General features: G+C 44.3%; 3 protein-coding genes across 3 annotated transcripts; 1 reads left to right on the top strand and 2 right to left on the bottom strand.

Annotated features, from left to right (window-relative positions):
• Positions 1-1,648: 1,648 nt before the first annotated feature.
• On the bottom strand, positions 1,649-10,771 carry prima1 (proline rich membrane anchor 1). Its single transcript, XM_070921080.1, has 4 exons — positions 10,490-10,771; positions 9,493-9,634; positions 6,939-7,071; positions 1,649-1,748 (listed from the first exon to the last, which is right to left on the bottom strand). Exons 1-4 carry the CDS (start codon positions 10,769-10,771, stop codon positions 1,649-1,651), a joined length of 657 nt encoding a protein of 218 aa, XP_070777181.1.
• A 6,405-nt stretch (positions 10,772-17,176) lies between these two features.
• Positions 17,177-17,956, top strand: LOC139298180 (protein FAM181A-like). The gene has a single exon (XM_070921084.1). The coding sequence runs from the start codon at positions 17,177-17,179 to the stop codon at positions 17,954-17,956; it is 780 nt and encodes a 259-aa protein (XP_070777185.1).
• A 145-nt stretch (positions 17,957-18,101) lies between these two features.
• asb2b (ankyrin repeat and SOCS box containing 2b) lies at positions 18,102-21,580 on the bottom strand. Its single transcript, XM_070920401.1, has 8 exons — positions 21,447-21,580; positions 20,949-21,118; positions 20,611-20,766; positions 20,241-20,486; positions 19,986-20,157; positions 19,199-19,799; positions 18,944-19,097; positions 18,102-18,813 (listed from the first exon to the last, which is right to left on the bottom strand). Exons 1-8 carry the CDS (start codon positions 21,578-21,580, stop codon positions 18,683-18,685), a joined length of 1,764 nt encoding a protein of 587 aa, XP_070776502.1. The 3' UTR covers positions 18,102-18,682.
• Positions 21,581-22,578: the final 998 nt, after the last annotated feature.

Below are 22,578 nucleotides of genomic sequence, written 5' to 3'. Positions count from 1 at the left end.
GACACACTCACACATGCGCACACGCACACACACACACACACACACACACACACACACGCACAGACACACTCAGATTTAATGTAAAAAAAAAAAAAAAAAAAAGCAAGAAAAAAAAAAGCAGAGCAGCGTTGAGTGATGCTCCAGTTCAGCTCAGTTGTGTTTTTCCAGCGGGGATGTGGAGGATGCCTGTGACAGCACTGAGTCACACACATCCCTGCTGAGGCCATCCTCTGTGCAACCTGATCTCTGGCTATTGGCTAAGTCTTCTGTCTCTCACCAGTCACAAGGTCAGCCCTGGGCTCATGTCCCCTGTTTCTATAGCGATGGGCTAAGCCCTACTTGACAGATAGAAGAACGAAGATTGTCAAATCCAACAAAACACGGCTGAAGGCATCTGGCTGACCCCAAGACTCTGAAACAACAAGATTTAACCAAATGACTTGTGATAGCAGGTTTAACTTTTGGGGGGCTTGCAATGAGTTGACAAAGCGAAAATGCTGGCGTATGCTGCAGCACAGAAATAATGTTTGGAAAACACACATTCACATAGCACATCATAGAGACCCCTGACATTTTAGCTGAAGTCTCTGGGAAACAGAGAAAAGCATATCAAACACCCAGAGACAAGAACAACTGATACCAAAACTCTTTGCAGAGCAAGCGTGTTTTCTGCATCAGTGTCTCAACAAACTGACAGCAGGCTTAAAGCATTGGAGCATCACAAATGAATTATATGGTTTATAAATGATTCACTTAAAAAAAACAGAGCTATCAAGAAATAAAATGAATTCATCAAGATGTTCAAGATTTGTAAAGATGTGAGTAACTTACAAGACAGTTTTGTTTCCTTTTAAGTAGAAAAATAAATTCAAAGGTAGATAAGTAACTAAATAGAGGAAATAAATCGATGAATGACTGAAGTATATTACATTGAGTTTTCGGTGGCATTTTTGGCATGGTAAAATAACCAGAGCGTCCCATGTTGATATCGTTGCTCCTCTCTTTCTTTTTTGATATGGATTTCTTTAAATTGCATAGTCAGATGAATCCACATCTCAGAGCCAGGGCCGACAGGAACATCATGCCTCTCACAAAGCATCTGTCTCGAAAATGGAGAACAAAAGATGGACAGTGTGTGGATTGGAATATAAAAAATGTTGCATTCTCTGTAAAAACTGCATGCACGTTATTTATTGTGTGTGATGTCTGGCCGCCCGTGGGACTGCGGGGCTGCTGTATTGTCTGTTGTTCCATTGCAGATGTCAACAGTGTGTGAGGTCTGGATCTGCGGCAGACTGGCAGACAGTCCCTCTCCAGCCAGCAGCCAACCAGCCTGTCAGCAACACTTGCTGTTACTAAGAGCATAATGTTCAGCCTGCTGTGCCACTTTCGACACCATGGGGGTTTGTGGATTTTTCTCTCCGTCCTTTCTGCCTTGGTTTTTTTTTCCTTCCATCTTTTACAGCTCCTTTTGAGCTGAGTGGTGTCTTCAGTCCGGGCAACATGCCAAGCAAAGAGGGAAGGTTTACCTATTCGAAAACCTTGGGTAAAACCCTGTTGCATTCTGGGTGAGAAGGGATTGTTGTATTTGGGGTAAGGTGAGAGACGGTAATGGTGATGTCACTTCCTGCGTCTGCCAGGAGACAGTCTATACCACAGTGTTGTTCGTACCCATGGCCTTCTTGTTACGGATGCTCATGGCATATTCCCCGCGACTTGTCCCGTTCTCTTCTTTTCGGAGTGGTTTCCTGCAAATAAACATTTTCATAAAGTGAGGACAAATTCCTTGACAAGAGAGTTTTGACGTGAGCTAAAGGCCATGTCATTAAACCGTTTCTAGACTGTTAACCTTTAGGCTGATTTGATTTCATGGGCTGCTCTGGGTGGATACGCTGCTCTCAGCGATTCTTTCTAATAAGCTCAATGTTCAAAGGTCACTTTTGCAAGGAGACAGGAGGGGAAAAGATACATTGCAACACAGGCAATTACCTTCTCTGACTGGTAGATGCAATCTTCCCTCTAAGTAATGAGTATATGTGTGGCTGTCAAAACAACTTGGGAATAACATCGATACATAACCTCCTGAGAGATTCCCTCTCAACACTGGTTGAGCTGTAATATGCAATCCTTTCTATGAGTACGTTCTGGTGCAAAGTAAAGCTACAACACATGATCCCCTTGCTGCTACTGGCCTGTGAAGACCAGTATCATTCAATACAGCCCTTTTCATGCACTCTTCGGTGCCTTTGTGGTTATTATATTTGTCCAGTGTACTGTGGCTTCTGCACCGACCCCCTCAGCTGCTCTCCCCTGCTCTGGCTTATGTAACTCAGAGACAGATCTGAATACAGTTAGTACAGTCATTGTCCCACTCAACACTGTACAGTGCCTTCATTGCCACAGAGGACCCTTGAGCGACATCTTCGCTCAGTGTCTCTTCTCCTCTCCTCTGAAAGCCCTGGCTGACCAGTCCAACTTTGACGAACAGTCATTCCCAGTCCAGTCCAGCACAAATCTTTTCCCCTTCTCGGGCATCCTTACGAGAGGGAATCCTTACAGGGTGAAACGAGCTCATGCATGACATAATGCAATCCTATACAACAGCCCTGCAAGAAAAACTACATTTGTTAAGTTTATTATGTTTAGTTTTTGTTGGGACTGTGTCAGAGAGGTGAGGATAAAACATTTACGTACTCTTTTAAAGAGACGATGTAACCTTTGAAAAAAGACATAACACAATATTCCTGCTACAAAATGAAAAGTTGAACTAATAAACAATAAAACACACTGTTGCTCAATTCAATATACTCAAAGGTTTTGCTGCTGCAGCCTTTTCTGGCCTGGTATGACCAGTAACTAACGACAGCTAATGTTAGCTAACTTTGCATGGATGTTGCTGTGTGACTGAAATTACTGAGTTAGTTCACTGACTTTAGGAATCTTTTGCACTTGTGCTTATGTACAGTAAACTACATTTTAGCACATGCCGTTAATGTATAATTGCCACTTGTGGCCAAAGGTCAGCAACGAAAAACAGACTAGCTTGTTGTTCAGTTGATCTCAGTTAAAAAAATGCATCATGCATACAAATATTCTGAAAATTGTAGTGTCTTTAAATTTCTGTTATGCAAAATGTACAAGCTCATCAAGTGTGTTTTTTTTTTTGTTTTTTTTGTGACATTTCTCTAGAATATAACATGAGTTATATGAATATTTCTTGGTGGTCTAGTAAATGTTAAATTAGGATGTGTAATTTTCTTGCACATGCTCATTTCCTCCTTGCTGTCAACTCAATTTGTCAGCTGTCTTTTTTCGTTGCTCCCACACACTTAAGCCAATCTGATTTCGCCACACCTGTTAAACGACCATCTTGTTGCTGTCAGGTTTTTTTTAAACGGTTCCTGTCTTAGCTGTTTTTCAGCTGTTTTTCAGCTGTCATTTCAGCGCTGTGCACCACCTCCGTCCCCTCCACCTCCTGTGTTCATCAGAGCTCCTCAGAAATCCTGCTCAGCTTAACTTCATCCAGTTTTATAGTTGAAGACACACCAAGAAAAACTTCCATCTGTCACCAAAGTCACTCTCAGGATCTTTACGAGCCTTTAAAGGGTTTCAACTCAACGAAAACAAAAACATGTCAACAACTATTGGATGGATTGCCATGAAATACTGTACAGACATTCAAGTTCCCCTCAGAATGAAACATAATAACTTAACTTTTCATTTAGTGCCATCATCAGATCAACATTTCAGTTTGTCCAATACTTTTTGGTTTAAGAACAAATACTTGCACACCGTGAGTATGTTAGCATGCCGACATTAGCTTAGCTACATAGTATAGCCTCACAGAGCTGCTAGCATGACTGTAGACTGTTAGTCTTGTTATAATGTTATAAACAAAAATAAAATTCATATAAATAATACCAACTCTCCTTAACTCAGCTGAAACTTTGTGAACATCGCACCCTGCATTTAATCTACAGTGTTTGGGGTTGTTGGAGGTGAAGCAATGACTCAGACATCCTGTGGGACGTCAGCTGGGATGAGTCACATGGCTCAGGACACAAGGGATACATGCTGGCCATGTGGGACAGATGCTGCTTGCTGTGTCCCTGTGGGACCTGGGGAAAACCTCAAAAAGGAAACTGTCCAGCCCCAGGGTGGAAACACACATTCTGCTGCGGGGGAGATGATTGGCTGATGCAGGGACGGGCATTGTTTACAGCCAGTCTGGGAATTCTTCTACTTGGAACAGAAAGTCAATGAGGTCAATATTCGTTTAAAGTTATGCATTGTCCTTGTAGCTCACTAATGATTTGCATTTTGAATATTTCTGACAGGTCAGTATTTCATCTGTTATGTTGTAAAATGCTGTTTGACACTGGGGATCCATAGCCTCCTGGAAGGTGCTTCGAACCCTGTTTATTTCTCCCAGGATGTAATCTCTGCTCAGACTGACCATGTCGCTTTGGGCCACCACACAGGGCAGAGCATTGGGGCCTCAAAACCGACCTCTACCGAGGCCTTCAATAATAGATGCCATGCTGTTGACACATGGCAGGTGGCAACACAACACTTCACAGGTTAGATGAATATTTCATATCAAAGCTGTGCAATCACAGCACACTTTCCTGTTTGAAGTTTGGGGAATGGATCATGGCGAAAATTGGGACATGTGTTGAGCTGTTTACAATTACTCCAGCCATCTGGAAATTAGAGTAACATGCTATGGTTCAAAGAAAAAGCATTAAAAAACAGACTGTAAAAATCTGTCACCAGTTTTGATGGTGTTGGTATAGTGATTTTGAAAATAAAACAGAGGAGATTAATAATGTATTAGTAAATATTGGGTTTAAACCATTTTGCCTGACAAGTATTTTCCTTTTATTGTATCTCTGGTTGAGTGTTTTGGAGATACTGCATTGCCCTTGGACAGGACCGGCTGTGATGTATTATCCGTCTTTGGACAAGCCTCCCAGAGCGGTAAGTGATTGGGAAAGGCATCGAGCTTCATTAGTCAGTTGGTTTGAGTTTTGTTTGTTTTGGCTTCTTGGATGGCTGACAGCCTGGACTGCAGCATCATGTCTTTTGCTTCGGATGGCACAGCAACACTGAAACGCAGCGTGTGTCTGAATCCTCGTCTCTATGCTTGCACACACCAGCCTCCCTGGTGCTGCGGACTCTGAATAGAATTGTATGGAAGTGTTTTTTCTTTCCAGCCCCTTTGCTTCTGACAGATGACTGGCAGACAAAGATTATAAAAAATAACAAAAGGCCAGGAGGGCTGGGACCCGCAGAGCTAGCTCCTCTGCTGTCTGTGGTGCTCAGGCCTTGGCCCTCGGCCAGCTGATTTTCATTGGGAAAGCCCGGAGCACCGAGGGGCTGGAAGGGCTATATATAACTGGCTGTGTTTTTCTCACTGACAAACCCTCTCTCACATCCTTATTGACTAAGACGCTCAATTACTGCCTCTGCTTGCTTTGGTAGACAACATTTTTTCTGTCCTTTTCGCTGTGTTGTTTCCTATCCCTTCCTCTCAGGAACGATGGATGATTAGAGCGTCCGTGACAAATGTTAAAGGAATCGCATTTTTCTCCTGGACTGCTCTCCTATTGGCTGGTGACTAATGAATGTCTAATGAGGCCAGTCTGGCTGGACCTGTGTGTTTTTTCCTTCTCATTCAGAGTGGAGGGCAGCTTGGCGTGGCACAAAGTCTGCAGTCTAGAGCCCACAGAGCTTCAGGACACGACCCGCTTGCATGTATAAAAGATGTGGCCTGCGACTGAATGACTGCGCAAATTAATTCATAAATAATGACTTGGGTTTGGGGCTAGAGCCCATATTGCAACAACACTTTCCTACCACTGCTGCATTAAAAAAGGTGCCCCTTGGCTACACAGGGGGCTGGAGAATTGCCATAATGAATTCCTGAGCCAACCACCCATTACTTCCGCTGCCTGACTTTGCCTATTTGTTGTTTAAAGAAAGGAGAAATAGAGTTCTGCTGAGGAAAGCCATATCTGGCATGCAGGCTTAATATAGTTCCATAAATATAACAAGGTATGATACTAAATCAATGTAAATACACATAAATAAAACATCGAAGTAGCTCTCTAATTTAGCACACACATCTGTGGCTGCTCTTGCATGGGTGTGTGAGAGTCAATGTTTATGCCATATTTTATAGAGTGTGTAAATATGCCAAGATGATGTATCTATGTGTGTAAAGATGTTGTGTGTTCATGGATGGGTGCACACAAGTATCCTCTGCATGCCTCCCCGTGCATGTGCAGTGCTTTGCACGATGTGGACGTGTGTGTGTGTGTTTGTTAAATGTCTGCGAACATTAACGTGGATGTCAGAGTGCATGTGTGACACCGTGCTGCCTGAATGTCACACAGAGAATTGGGTCTGGGTTGTGCTGCAGGCTAAAACCTCACGCAGCCTTTTCTCTAATAAGCCAAATGGGGGAAACAGTTCCCGCTGCAACAGCAGCGTCTTGGGATTCCTCTTGCTTTCACTTTCATGAAGCTGCTGTTCTAGGAAGCTTTAGACACTTATGCAAATTAAAATCAACACAGTATCAGGTCATCATGCACCTTGATACATAAATTTAGAATATAGGATGTTTCTGGGTGTCTAGGTGTAGTGGATCTTCCTCTGTGACATTTACAACCCATCCTATTATCTAACCTCTGACCTCAGTGTGACCCAGCAGGGTGATGACAGGGTCATCGAAAGCCTCCTGCGTCATTCACACATGAAGGCAGGAGAGCTAATTCGGCCTCCCATGGGTCAAATTACACATGATATGTTGGGTAGCCCGGCGGTGACAGTTCCTATTTCAATCTGTCATCACTTTAAAAAATATTCGTGATTTTTTAAAGATTTAATTGAAATGCTTCAAGAACAGAACAGGAGAGAGAAAAGTGGCATCCAACCTCTTGATGGCCTTGTAACAGATGATGATGGCTGAGAGGAGGAAGACGACTGAGGCACAGCCCACCGTTCCAAGCACTACAATGTCCATCTCCATCCACCAGGGCCTCATCAGGGGCACCATGGGCTCTGCCACTTAGAAATAAAAAGAGAAGAAGAAGACGGGGGCAGGACGAGAGAGATTTGGATGTAGAAGAAGAGAATGAATAGAGTGCATTTAACAAAATAAATCAGCTCAAAATCAAAATGAATACAGACACAACACTGACAGGAGTCTTGTTATTAGATCCTTAGTGATTGTATTATACAACACAATAACAGAGCAGCGTGGAGGTGCTTTTCTTCCCTGCTCTCTGAGTTGGGAAGACGCTGTGTCCTCGCCTGTTCTGTAGGTCTTAGGTTCAACGTTCAAAGATATCCAACCCGACACCATGAATCATTTAAGGTCCCGTCAGCCCTCCTTACACCAGCACTCTTGTCCACACCAATTACTGTTGCAGGAACCTCCTGCTCTTTCCACATTAGATCCGTGGAGTAAGACCACTCACCAGGAATGTTGAATAACATTATGTGCATCAGCAACTTCGTGTCTGTAATGCAGAACTTTCCTCTTCTCTTTCTGCAGCATTTGATGCTCTCCCACCATCTATAAATCAGTTTAGTCATGTGCATATCTATCTATATGAATGCTGGTTTGTTCCAGTTTTATGCTCCTGAGAAATTACACTGCACTGTATATATATAGCTCCTGCATTTACAGTTATTGTGTTATGAATGAGAGGAAGGGTTTACACCATAGCAACAAATACTCCTTAGTAATGCTGTGGACTATTTTCCAACACAGCACATTTCTACGGAGCAAATAACAAGGCCCGGCTCTCCCCGGTACAGCACACCACGTCATAAGTCACTACGAATTTAAAAGCTCCTCTCAGCCAAACTTCCATTTTAATCCTGCGTTTTGTCAACGGCTGTAGGATTTAATTCAGTCAGAAGTAAGGATCTACTTCATTGTGATAAAGCACACTCCTTTGAAGGACTTCCAAACCATTTTTAGCACTTACTTAACATTGCCAATTTTTCCTCTTTTTTTTTTTTAGACTTTTAGAAGAAAGATAAGGTCTCAGTCTTTGTCCCAGTTTTTCATGTTAGCTATGCATAATCATTGCATTTTTAAAGACCACAGTTTAAAGCAAAATTTCAGCTCTAACCGTTCTGCAAATTGGGCTACTGAAGGAATATCAAGATAATTATGCGTCTGTATAGATTAAATTGAGAACTGAGGAAAAAAAACTCCCTTTAAGTGAATTATTCATGGTGTCTCCACCCTCTGCAAACATTTCTGTGTAAAGCTGAAAAGGAATAAAAATTGGCCTGCTTATCATATTTATCATGACATACTGCTGCTTATGGAGGCATCAAACACTGTAGGTGCAGCGTTCAGAGTACCACTCGTGCGTTGGCCGTAATTGGGCATTCAAACCCCCACCTTAGCTTCCAGTCAGATGGTCCTGGCAGCATTCATGCAGTGCAACATTCACAGAAGGGTCTATAACTCTTGATTCATATGTAGCTCACATGGGTAGGTGGGGGGGTGGGGGGCAAGGTCCATCTTAATTGACCAGACAGGACAAAAATCATTGGAACTGATTGATTAAAACCTTTACACTGCTGTCTGTTGAGTCTTTAATGATTAAGTACTCCTCCCTACTCTTAATATTAAGGGCTCAGGGTGAGTGATTCTAAAGAGTCACAGTAATAGCTCAGAACGGCTGCATCATCAGCAGCGCCTGTCGCATATTTCAGTGCACTGTTCATTAAGGTGCTTGAGACTACATACAAATCATATCAACTTTCAGTGAGCAGGCTGGTGTTCGCCGATCTGTCAAAGGATTTACCATCTCAGAGTGGGTCGAAACAGGGAGTGTCGGAGGGAAAACTGCCGCAACAGGCAGTGGATCCACACAGGTATATGCGCTTGTTGTATGCAAGCACTAACACACACACACACACACACACACACACACCCTTATTGCCGCCAGCTCAACTTCAAAACTGAGCTGGAAGTACTGGGCTGCTTCATTAGCCCCTTATCTCTATCAAATTAAAGCTAATTTAATTAACTCATCTGTGTTTTAATCAGGGGTCCTCCGGGGGAAACCCTACCACTGAACCACTGAGCTTGGCAGCCCAGCAGGCATGATTTCACAGGCAGCTGGGTACTCCCTAAGGTCAGACCCGGCATAAATTAGTCCTGTGTTCAGCTGTCAACATCCTGCTGGCTCTATCACACGCACAGAGGCACACGTGCAAAACTGCGCCCATGCACCGGCACTCACACAGCAATCTCTGGGGGTTGAAGGTACAAATTTTCTTTAGAGCACAAAAAGGAAACACTTCACGTCAAAACAGTTTCTTCAGACTAGCCAGTTGCTTGACACCTGCGTCTGGCTAGGAATGAGATCCAACTGTGGGGTGAGAGCAGACTGAGAGTGAGACAGACAGACTTGGAGAGAGACAGGTGTGAAACCTGGGAGTGCGAGCTGGGAGCCTTACCTGTGGTGCCCAGTAGCCGTGGTGGAGGCGGTGGAGGCGGTGGAGGAGGAAGGGGAGGGTATCTTCTACAGTGGCATGCCAGCTGGCACTGTTCGCTAACTTTCTCCGCCACAGTCTGTGAGCATGACCTCTGGAGTTCTCCCTTATGGTGAGGGAGAGAGAAAGAGAGAGGCATTGAAACGGCTGAGGCACCATCCTTCAGCGCATTACCCAGAAGTACCATCAGCACAACACGGTGCAGCACAAATGGAGATGCTTGAACACTCAGCAGCCTCTTAGTTAGCAGCACTGTGGATATCCTCTCAGCATTCTTTTCATATTACAGCTCCAGTGTTGTTGTCACCGGGGCTGCTGTGTATGTAGTACATGCAGAATAGTATCACGTCTATGGCTGCAGCCCGATCCCTGTAAGAAACCACCCACCAACAGAGTGGGCAGCAGGCTGCCCCGAGGAGTGTGCGTGGGTGGACTTGGAAACTCAAGCAGATCACATTACACATGAACCCTGGCAACACTGTGTGCGTGTGAACAACAGCTCACCACTATCTGTAGGCAGCAGCACAGGGCAGAGGTTAGAATACTCATCACTAACATATGCCTGCTGCAGGGATCCTGGTGGGATAACTGAATACTGTTATCATGAAAACACAGTTGACTACTCCATGTTCCCACTACAGAGAGAGCTGAGTGTCTCTGTGTGTGTGTGTGCGTGTGTGTGTGCATAGCTATATTTCTCATGCCTTACTGGAAACTCTACACATGCATGCCTGTTTAGTATTTCCTAAACACATGTGTGCCCTGGACTGGTGACCCCAACACACATGCAATGTATTGTACGTTAATTGAAAGCATAATAAGTACATAACTTGGGAAAAAAAGATGAGCAGTTCCACAGCTCTCATCCACGGTCCATCAGTAAATCAAACTCCAGCTACATTAGTGCAAGCTCTCCTCATGCGTAATTTGACAAGTGGCGCGCCTGAAACATGGTCCTTACCTGGCATGAGAGTAAAAACAGTGAGAGAAGGCAATGACCGAAGAAAAAAGGCCAAAGACTTAAAGTAAATGGCATTAGATCTTGGACCAGCATTCCTCTTGCGCTGTTCTCGAAGATACTAGGCAGCGTTTCCAACAGATGAATGCAGTATACATAGGCTTGAACAGTTTGGGAAATAACCATCCACCCTGTCCAGTTCAGCGGCGATGTTTGTGGCAAGCGTCTCCAGAAATAGTTTATGCCACAATCATTTTCCTCTTGAAATCCCGTTGTCGGTAGCATAGGACAGGCGAGCCGGTGGAATGAGTAGCAAATCTCGATAATTCACATCTCGAAAGTAGTTTTTTTTTATTGGCACTCAGATAGCGACCTGAATCACGCCGCTACTCCGTGCAATGTGAGGGCGGTGGATGGCCCGTACCGTACATCCCTCCTCGGCTGCAAGCATGAGTGCAAATGGGCCACTCAAGCCATCGAAGTTGGAAGAGAGAAAAAAAAAAAAAGAAAAAAGAAAAAACGGAACAGAGAGAGAGATCCTCAGGAATATCGTGCGGCAGGATTCCTCACAATAGGATCACACATCCCCTCAACTTATCTAGGCTGAATACTGTATGGGCGAGTCCGGAGGGCAGAGCCGAGGGTTAAACTGATGCATCCCCCTCTGTGCCAAAATACAGCGGGCTGTTTTATACGGGAGCATCACCGCCGCGCACTTGATGCAGCGCTCACATCAGCTCATCCTGACAGCGTGTGCTCAAACAAATTCACCCTCCGCTTCTCAAAAAGTCCCCCCCCCCCCCCCAACAAAAAAAAGAGGGGAGGGAGGGAGGGGTTGGTGGTGGTTATGAAGGCGTCGGTAATGTCAGCTGGGATTTGTTTGCTTTTGTTTTTGTTTGCTTGTTTTATGTTTTTTTTATTTTTTTATTATAGTGGTCCAGGCAGAAAGTATAAGCCCACAATGCGTGGAGGCGAGTCCGTAAGGATGACGCGTACTAGACCGAATTAAAGTCAAGTGGAGAGAGAGAGGTTGAGAGGGAGAGAGGGAGAGAGAGAGAGAGAGAGAGAGAGAGAGAGGTGGAGAGGGAGAGAGAGAGAGAGGTGGAGAGGGAGAGAAGGAGAGAGGTGGGGGGAGAGAGAGAGAGAGAGGTGGAGAGGGAGAGAAGGAGAGAGAGAGAGAGAGAGAGGTGGAGAGGGAGAGAAGGAGAGAGAGAGAGAGAGAGAGAGGTGGAGAGAGAGAGAGAGAGAGAGAGAGAGAGGTGGAGAGAGAGAGAGAGAGAGGTTGAGAGGGAGAGAGAGAGAGAGGTTGAGAGGGAGAGAGAGAGAGAGGTGGGGGGAGAGAGAGAGAGAGAGCGAGAGAGGTGGAGAGGGAGAGAAGGAGAGAGAGAGAGAGAGAGAGGTGGAGAGGGAGAGAAGGAGAGAGAGAGAGAGAGAGAGAGAGGTGGAGAGGGAGAGAAGGAGAGAGAGAGAGAGGTTGAGAGGGAGAGAGAGAGAGAGGTGGGGGGAGAGAGAGAGAGAGAGAGGTTGAGAGGGAGAGAAGGAGAGAGAGAGAGAGAGAGAGGTGGAGAGGGAGAGAAGGAGAGAGAGAGAGAGAGAGAGAGGTGGAGAGGGAGAGAAGGAGAGAGAGAGAGAGGTTGAGAGGGAGAGAGAGAGAGAGAGGTGGAGAGGGAGAGAAGGAGAGAGAGAGAGAGGTTGAGAGGGAGAGAGAGAGTGCAAGACGCCTACCGACTGAAACACCGCCATACCCATGTTTGATGTGCTGTGTGTGCCTGCAAGAACACTCTGTGGTCCAATGTCCCAAAGTAGACAAACAACACTGATGTAACCTGGCATTCACTGCTAATGCTCACCAGCAAAGACATTTATAAGATATTTATTAGGGTGTTTATTTTTAAACCCCAAGCTTTCATTTCATTTCTTGCCACCATTACCTTTGACACCATATCGAAGTGGTTCATGAGAGGTGATGGCTGTAGGCCAGAGTGCAAAGAATCAGGCTGCAATGGGTAGCTTTTTCTTTTTTAAGAGCAGAGTTGCATAATGTTGTTGGTGGTCTCCACTAGGCACAGTTATGAAATTACCCCACAGCCCACAGCCATGGACATGGTACTAGAGAGCCAACGTGACACTCACAGTTTATTGGAATTTACTAAGACACATAAATACAGATAAAGCAATATAGAGGAATTGTGTTTGGACCGGTATCTGTTGGAAATAATTCTTTGACATCACCACATTTATAAAAGTCCTTGTACTAACTACCCCTAGCAATGGGTTGCTTTACTGATCACAATTTGAAGCAATTAGTTGATTAATTGACATGGGGATTACAGCAAATTAAATAGGCTACTATTTTTTATAATTGTTGATTGTCATTCTAAAAGAAAAAAAGCAAACTATACGTAAGTTCCAGCTTCTCAAATGTGAGAATTGCTGTTTTACATCATTGTAAAGGGAATGTCTTTGGGGTTTTCGACTGTTGAGTTGACAAACTAAGACATTTGAAGACTTAGGAAATGGTGATGGTCATTTTACCCTACTTTATGACATTTAATATATTTAATCGTTAGTTGCAGCCCTGCACAATTTAAATACTTTCCCCTTCTGTATCTTCTACAGAGATCTTTGCTGTGGAGCCCAAACACCAGCCCTTAAACTGTTCCCTTCAGCAGGGAGTTACACTTGAGGCTGAGGTGTCAGCTTTAGAGGGGCAGCGTCTCTGCTCAGTACACCAACACACTTCCCAGCCTGTGGGTCATTTTCATTGCTAATTCATGTTTCATTAATCCACAATCATTTTGTCGTGCCCAAAAGGACTTCTGTTTGAAAGTATTGCTTGTGGTTTAAATAACAGAAGTGACAGCCAATTGTGTCACAGCCTGCTTATTCCAAATAACACAAACAGCATCGAAGCCAACTAGTCGAAGAACTTTGGATTAAGATCAATGGATTCAGCATCTAGCCCTACAGCCTTTTGTTGCGGCTGAGCGTTTATCACATCTCTTGCCTATCAAAAAGCTCTTCACCGACAGTAATGGGGTGAGCTCATGCACAAGAGCTGTGGGTGACTTTTAGAGTGGAATATCCACAGCTGCTGTTAAACTGCATTTGCGCACACAATGCAGAGGTTTTGCAGAGTTTTTGAAGTGTACAACGAGCCTGGATCTGCCATTTAGTGAGCCCAGTGGTTCAGCTCGTCCATCCTCTCCTACAGTCTGTCCCGGTATCGATTATCTGACAAGGGAAAAGCACTACATCCTCCTGGTTCCTTCCTGCTGCCTCACCTCATTCCAACTAGCAGCAATCTGCCCCACATACATCACAGCCCCTTTAAACTCCGATAAGAAAACCTCTTAATAAGATTACTGTGGTCTTTCAGTGTTATTATTCTTGCCAAGATACTTAATCAGCACTTCTGCAAACAAACAGAGCCCTAACATATTACTTGCATCAAACAAAAAGAGATTTTTAAACCCTCTGTCATTTAAAGAACATCAATGTTCAGAGAATATAAACTCTACATTTATTTGTTTCGTTTACTATCTGTGTACTTCTCCTTTATTGTAGAAGTGCAGCTTGGCTGTATCATAGTGGAGGTAGATTGCCATCTAGTGGGGAAGTCTGGCAACACATGACATTAAGGTGCTCCATATAAATATGTTAACAGACCACTGAAAAGGACATTATTTTAAGAGAAACACTGTGAGGAGAGTGCACTATTGTTTGAAGTTGGATCTTTTTTGCACATATTTACTGATTTTATAGATGATATGATTTTTATAGATCTTTTATTCACTGTAAACTCTTCTGTACTTATTTTGTATCTCTATATAGCTCTTTGTCCTTTTTTAGTCATAACAATTTAAATATATTTTACAAGAGAAAAATAGAGAGCAAACATCAACAAAGCATGGGAACCAGATGGGGAATACATTAGTATAATGTCTTGCTGTCTATGTCCATATTGTCCTTAGATGTATCCAGATCCAGATATGATAGCTTCCTTGTTGTTTGCAGTGAAGGTGATCCATTTCTCCCATTTTTTGGGAAAGGTGTCCCCCTTATACCTCAGGAAAATGCCAGTTTTTCCACCACACATATGTCCCTTAGTATGTCCATAGCATAATGTTAAAGATGCCAGTTTTTAGTTGTTGTTGTTTTTTGCTTTCTTGTAGCCAACCAGAAGAATCTCACAGAGATGCAGGTCGCTTTCTAACATCACTTCTTCTGTTATCAATCAGATACAAGATACCAAGATACACTGGCTTAATGTCCTCAGGAATCTAAAGATATATTCTCCCAAAATATGATCATCTGTTCACAGGGCCAGAAGATGTGAGAACAATCCGCATTTATCTCCAACAGCCAAAGTCTCAGTCTTAATTTCCTGGAATTCGTAGATGTGTGTCGTGTGACGCACATAGAGTCTCCTCTGATATTTCTACATTTAGATCTGATTCCTATTTTAGCATGACCTAAAGGGACATATATTATCTTTATGGATCTGAATAGCCTGACGCTGTATATAGCTCATTTTCTTTTCTCTGTTTTCATCTTTCTTGTCTGTTTATCTGGTCTGTTTTCTGTGCTGCTGTAACACTTTGTTCTCCCCTGCAGAACAATACAGTGTTTTCTTATTTTAGCTATTTAAATAAAGAATAAAGAAAGGGCTTACCATAGAAAGTTCCACTAATGGATGTATCTTGGACAGCTTCTGCCCAGGAGCTAGTACAGACAGAATCAGATTTCAGTTGTATTAGAGCTCCACTGGGCTTCTACTAAATAGATTTCTGCTACAGAGTGCAAACATGGTGAGGAATGATGGTTCAGTAGTTTGTAGCATCACTGGTGCATCATTTGAGACCCCAAACACTTCCTGGCTGCAACCTTTTCTGAGTGCAGTTTGCATGTGCACCAAAGATATGCAGGTTAGGTGCACACATGCAGCAGTTAAAGTGACACTTAAACTTTGACAGTGCATACATTTTCAGAAGTCCTATAAAGCAACCCTCCAAATATCTTGAAATGATGGACAAACAATCCCGTCCACCTGTCTTGGCACAAGGACAGCGACACATTGTGGGATTTATGAATGCCACTATGCTTCTTTCTTCTCCCTCACTTCAAAAACACAGGAGAGGGGTGACAGGCCGTGGGGAGGGGCGACCCATTGTTAATTGGCCTTTTCAGCTGAACAGAGAGGTGAAGAGAAGAAGAAGAAAAGGAGGACAATAGGGTCCCATTGCCTCTTCAGAACAAGAGGGATGCACCGCCTTAAAAGATAGACCAGTCAGAGCACATATAGACCTGCAGGGCTCTCCTCAGACAACCCCGAACTGAGTGAATGAGGCAATCAATCATGCAGCCTGCAGCTCACGCAGAATAAATGGCCTGTAACCTCGATGTAGACTGCACAATATTTTTTTTAATTCTCTGTCCTGGTGCTAGAGGGGTTCAGGGTGTGTGCTTTGAAGGCAGCATGGTGCACAAGCATGAGGTGTTACTTACCAGACAAACCGTTTCCTCACATCTCACTCCGCTGCTGCTGCTGCTGCTGCTGCTGCGGCTCAATGGGACGATAGGTACTCTCTTTCCACTTCAATAAGGGGATGAAGCTCAATTAGCATTTCACAAGTCCCCCTTTTCCTCCTCCATTGCAACCTTCCCCGCGGAGCCCATGCTTTCTCTGGGGGATTGTCCTGTTTTGGGCCCTTGTTGCCGTTGGCAGGGTGACAGTATTCGAGTGTGCAAACTTGTGCTATTGTCCGCGGGCCAGAGGGAGCCATGGAGACCCCATAATATGACACAGGAAAATGTTTGCTGATGGCAATTCTATGGGCTTTGTCCGACTCTTTCTCCTTCATGACGACTCGATTTAAGTCTCTAAATGTTTGACTACAAATGCAGGAGTGCTATCCAGCTCCTTTCCCTTTGTCCCGCGAGGTTTGAATGAGTAATTCAGCCTTTGTGTCGCTCGATTGAGGGGGCAAACAGAAAGACAAGATTCTTGAGCGTTCAAGCCCCTTTCCATGGTTATGCACTCTTTAGATCCCCCCTCACCAAATCCTACAGCTGACATCACTCTTGGGGGGGGGGGGGGGGGGGGGGTATCTATGTTACAAACTCAACGTTAACAGCTCCAGAGTAAAGTCAGCATGCATGCATATTTCAGCTGAATTTGCACTCAGTTTTATTCCTGCACACTCCGGCTTTTAGGGGATGTTTGGTCAACGCGCAGAAATCACCGTGTAGGAAAAATATCGCATCCCCTCAGCGGCTTTTTCCAGATCTCCATGACAACAATTTGAAATGGTGAAGAATCCGATACCAGGGCGCTTGGAGGCTGATTGGGGTGCATTGTGAGGGGCCTGGGGTCGCTGATTGGTTCAAGGAAAGCACCATAACTACAAGGAGTTTATATTCATTCAACTTGTTGAAGTGCTCCTGCTGCAGGCTGGAGAGAAGACTGTGCTTGGACTGTGGCTGCGAGAGAGTGTGGATTCACCCAGCAGTGGTGAGTAAAGGGTTATTACTCTCTGAGGCATCACTTCCAGTTTATGTTTGATTGGAGAGTTCCTATATAGACAATTACCAAAAACTAAAATTTGTTTTCTGGTTTCCTTTTAGATCTTGATGGTGGATTACAAGTTCTAACATGGACTGATTTGAACGAAGTCTTTGGCAAAAACAATGGCAAATGCAGACAGTGAGGTCAAGACGTTGCTGAATTTTGTGAATTTGGCATCCAGCGATATCAAAGCGGCCTTGGACAAGTCAGCTCCGTGCAGACGCTCCGTGGATCACAGGAAATATCTGCAGAAACAACTGAAGCGTTTCTCCCAGAAGTACTCCAGAGTCCCAAGGTGCCACACGCACAGGTCTGCCGAGTATGGGTGCGCCAAACCGGTGGGGACAGTTCACCAGAGTGTGAAGGTCGCAGAGAAGGTCGGCTCGGGTGCTGAAGGTGTGGAGACCGTGGGGAGCGCTGTGGAGCAGGTGCCTATGAGGAAACGCCAGCTACCGGCCTCATTTTGGGAGGAACCCAAGTTGACCCAAACTAAGAGGGAGCACTCACATTTAGGAGTGAGAAAGAACCCCGCCGGCACACCTGAGATCAGTGAAAACGAAAAGAGGAAAAGGAGTTATGATGATGATGCGAAGGCCAGTCTGTCTGCGTCAGGTCGACGCAGCTCCGCGGACAAAGAGACGCTGAAATTGGACCTGACCTCTCACCACTGTGTGAGCGTGTGCGGCTGCTGCCCCTTCCAGTACCACGGACACCAGGTCCTCCACAGTCACATTGTAGTCCCCCATCCGACCCTGGGACTGTGGAGCAAAGCAGCAGGGACTGAGACAGAGAGACCCGAGCATCCTTATGGACAGAAACTTCACACGCACGTTGTGGTCAAACCCATACCGACCAAACCCACCGTCCAGTCACCGATCTTCAGTGTGTTTGGATTCATTTAATGACCCTACTAATGGACCAGCCACACACAAACATGTAAATAGGACTAATTATTTTCATTTTGTGTTCAACACTCTTTCAACATTTGTACACGGGACACTTCCTCAAGCACTTATTGGACTGCTTCATCTAATTTTATTGTTTAAATCTTAAGAACTAAGTTGCACTTGCAGAATAACTTCAACATGTTCACTTTCATGGCAGTCTGATGCCTCCAAGCATCTGAAAACTGACAGTAAGTTCAAAAGGTTTCTACTTTTAGGTTTCTACAGAGAGTGATGATGTTCTTTTTTTAAGTACCAAAAGTCACGCAAATGAATGAAAGCATCCTGTTTTAGTTTTCTCTTTCGACTATGAGAATAGAATGTGGGGCATAGATTGCTTTTTTTTCTTTGTCAAAGTAATGCTTGATAGGCACACTTGAAACAGTGACTTTTATTTTTAAATAAATGATTCAACCTCCCTTCAAGAACTCCTTTAGGCGTTAGATCATTTTGACTTTCACTGAGCGTTTCTGTGAAACTACAAAACACTCTGACAGACAGATTAAAAGAAACTTACTGTCACATTACATATGTTATAAATAGATATTTTATACATAGAGAACTGCTTTTTTGAGAGGACCATTTACAGATTCAAGACATTAGATGGCAACTAAAAAAAGAAACACAAAATGATATATTTAGTCACATCTCTGGTGCCTATATTGCTTGACATTCATCTTAGAGTCAGTCAGCCAGGCTCAGGTATCTGATCAGTCTGTCTGGCAGAGGTAGGCTGGTGAGCGATTTCAGGCTGTGTCTCCCCATTTGGGTCCGAATCCTTAATCTGCAGAGGTGCAGCAGTGGACGAGGAGACACTGTGTACAAGACAAAGAGGATTGTCACTTATTTGTGGACTACATTTGTGTTGTATGCATGTGTGAGGAAGTGAAAGAGACACGTTTGCATGTGATGTAAGTGAATGATGAGATTTTGTCTGATACTCACATAACTTCCTCTTTACAGCGAGCCATTCCTCCCGGCCGTCCAGTAGTTCAGTGAGTTTGCTGCACAGCCGAACATGACCAACGTGCTCCAGCAGCAGGTCTATGATCGGTCCTGCCCATTTACACATGACTGACGTTGAGATCCACTCACAGAACTGAAGAAGCAAATCAGAAAAAAAGCTAAATTATTTACAAAGACCATACAAATTTCAGTTATTGTGAAATGCATGGTGCTGTTTTTGCTTGTTTTTCACACCTGTATTGCTCTCTCTGGTGACTCACAGCAGTTTAAAGGAAGCGTATTGTCATTCTGCAAAACATATCCATTGCTGCCAGTTCTTATATGGGATCCTCCTGATGTTGGGTGAGGGGCACTGCCATGTGTACAGGTAAAACAGGAGAGGGCGTCACAGCCATTGTCCAAGAGGCACTTGAGTAAAGGCAGATTATTCATGCAAAGTGCAACAACAGCAGGGAACGTAGTAGCATTAGACGGGACTCTGGCGTTGACATCAGCCCCTCTCTCCAGCAGTAAGGACACAGTGCTGACACAGCCCTGCTGGACAGCCACCAGAAGAGGACTGACTGGGTCCAGGCTTAGACTAGCGCCTGCGTTCAGTAACACCTCCGCTGTCTCTGTGCTGCCGTTGGCAACAGCGAAGTAGAGGGCTGTTGCGCGTCGATCAGCGTACTGGATGGAGTGACTGTGGGCCAGTGTGGCGTTGACATCTGCACCTGTCTTCAGTAGCACAGCTGCCACAGTGTGTCTGTTGTGCTCTGCTGCCAGGTGGAGGGGGCTGATACAACTGTGGCGGAGCCTGGCTCGACTTGTCACCGAGACAAGCAGGGACACAATCCTGGACACAAAGGGAGGATGTTAATAACACAAAACGCATAAAGACAACAAATACAAAGCAGTTTCTACAACTCTTAGCATAGCTCCATTTACAGTAGTACATTATGACCACACATTTTGTATCTGAATATTGAATACTTTCTATTATAATAATACTTAATTAACAAGTTATAGTATCTCAACTTACTCATGGTGTCCATATTGGGCGGCAACATGCAGCGGCAGCAGTCCTGAGTTAGCAGGTTTGTTGGCGTCTGCGTTTTTAGTCAAAAGCACTGCTACACTTTCCTTGTGGCCATTTTTACTGGCCTCATGCAGCGCTGTGACCCCATCACATGTCTGCATGTTCACATCTGCACCTACAGAAAAGCATGAGTCCTTTATAACCTTTAAATGGGGATCAGAAACATGAAAAGGAGGAATATTTTGTGCAGGAAGGTACCTTTCCCAATAAGGTAACACAGTGCCCTCATGTGTCCTCGCTGAGCTGCTACAATGAGGGGTGTGATGCTGTAGGTATTGGGTGGATTGATTGAGGCCCCGGCTCTTATTAGTATATCACAGATCTCTGTGTTGTTCCTGGATACAGCCTCATGGAGGGCTGTCCAACCCTGACCACACCGCTGGTTCACAGTGGCTCCGTGGGACAGAATGAGGCTCACCATGTCCACATTCTGCAACTCACAGGCTACAGAAACACACAAGACACTGAGTCATTTCTGCCAAATACCTGGCTGATATACACTTATCCATACTTTTTTACAGCTTTTTCTAAGTAGTTCTGCTGTATTCAATTGATTTCACAGCTGTACCTTTGTACAAAGGCGTTTCTTTGTTCTTGCTGCTGATGTCGGGGTCAGCGCCTGCCTCCAGAAGGCACCGCACACATGACAAGTGTTCACAAGACACAGCAAGCAGCAAGGCCGTCTGCTCCTGTAAGGTACGCTTGTCGACTGAACCTGGATGGGCTGGAGCAGAAAACATACATATCACACAAACCAGCTGGGTGACTTCTTTAACATTTTGAAAATATGCAAACAGTGCACCAAAACACCTCTTTGAATTGTTCTGTTTTCTTTTCTTATATTATCACACTGAGCCTATGTGATTCAAACTGAACTGACCCTCAATAATGCTTTCAATGTCATACCCCTCAGTAGGGTCTTCAAGCACTCCGTCTGTCCACAGTAGGCAGCGTCATGCAAAGATATCCACCCATCTTTGTTCTCCTTCAGCAGGCTGTGAGGAGCGGATGTTGCCAGATCATTAACAGCCTCCACATCCCCTCTCCTGATGGCAAAGACCACCGGGTCAACATCCCTTGAAAGGAGAAAACCCCCCCCACTTTAATTCACTTACACTTAAATGTGATAACGTGTAATTTTAGACACGCATCAGCACAGTTTGACCTTAAATCTTTACATTTAGGTGATTATCTTCATTTATTTTGGCTTTATTTAACCTAAATAAGCAACTCGTGTATGTATGTTATGGCATGTTAGGTATGTTATTAAATCAATCAAGATTAAACATGTCTCGTTCATATTCTTCCACAGTGACACAGAAGACCTCAGTCGCTCACAAGGACCCCCAACACACACAAACACGCGCGCAGCCTCAGTGTCAAACACGACAACAAAAGACTCACTCCGGCTCTGACGTGACGTCGCTGTGGCCGTCTCCTCTCCTCCTATCTCCTCGCGGTCGCGGCAGAACATTATTACATTTACCTCCAGCATTACGGAACTGAGATAAGTATTCAGAGTAGCTGAATTTCGTCATTACTGATGATCCACTGCTAGATTTCACGGCAGTGTCTCTCCACACAGCGCGGCGGAGCAGCAGCAGCAGCAGCGTGCAGCCTCGAGCGGGGCTCAACTGTGCCCTCTCAGATTATTTTGGGACCGCATTGTCAGGCAGCAGGGTGACGGGTTTATCCATATATGTCAAGAGACTCGGACATCCAGAGATAAGCCCTGCACTGGAGATAATGCAGTCTACGACGAGATGTCTTTCTTTGCAATGAAGCCTTTATTTCATTGGCTGGCTGCCACATTAAACATCCAGATAATCAAATAATCTTAAAGGGGAATTTTGGAAGAATAGGCCTTTAGTACCAGAGAGAAAGCCCAAATGAGGAATAACAATGACTACTACAGAAGATAAAGATAGATCCACCATAATACATCAGTCACTATTCATTCACCCCTCCTTTAGAAACGTATGACTGACCGCAAGAAAAGTGTGTGAACGTTTCTAATTTAAATTTTTTTTTGACACATTTTGAAAATTGTGTAAATTGTTTAAATAAAAGAGTGAAATTTAAACTTCCAAGGGAAGTTTAGATTCAGTTTGTTGTCCTTGATCCAAGAAGCACCCGATTCAGCTGCATATACTGCTGGAAGATGCACAGAGAACCCCTTGTTTTTACAGCATTTACATTAAATCCTATAGAGGGCGCTATTGAGCAAATTGTGTCTTAACTAACTAAAACGTTGCTTTGGCTGCACAATTTGTCCGGCAAAACTATAACTCCTACAGACAGATTAATTTCCTTTAAGACAAACCAGATATTGTTAGTGCCTGCAGAGTCACGTGGGGACAGTGACATAGTTATTCATGTTCATAACCTCTGGGCAGAGCTCATGCTGCAGTTGTTTTAGATGTGAAGCACCTCAGACTGGCCTCTAACAAACTCACTAACTCACTACATCACATTTGGCAGGCTGCAGTTTCTCCACAAGAGGGAGGTGTTTTGTGATTGACCAACCACATGCCAC

The sequence above is a fragment of the Enoplosus armatus genome, chromosome 15, assembly GCF_043641665.1.
Source record: "Enoplosus armatus isolate fEnoArm2 chromosome 15, fEnoArm2.hap1, whole genome shotgun sequence".
Taxonomy (NCBI): domain Eukaryota; kingdom Metazoa; phylum Chordata; class Actinopteri; order Centrarchiformes; family Enoplosidae; genus Enoplosus; species Enoplosus armatus.
This window is presented reverse-complemented; position numbering and strand designations above follow the sequence as displayed.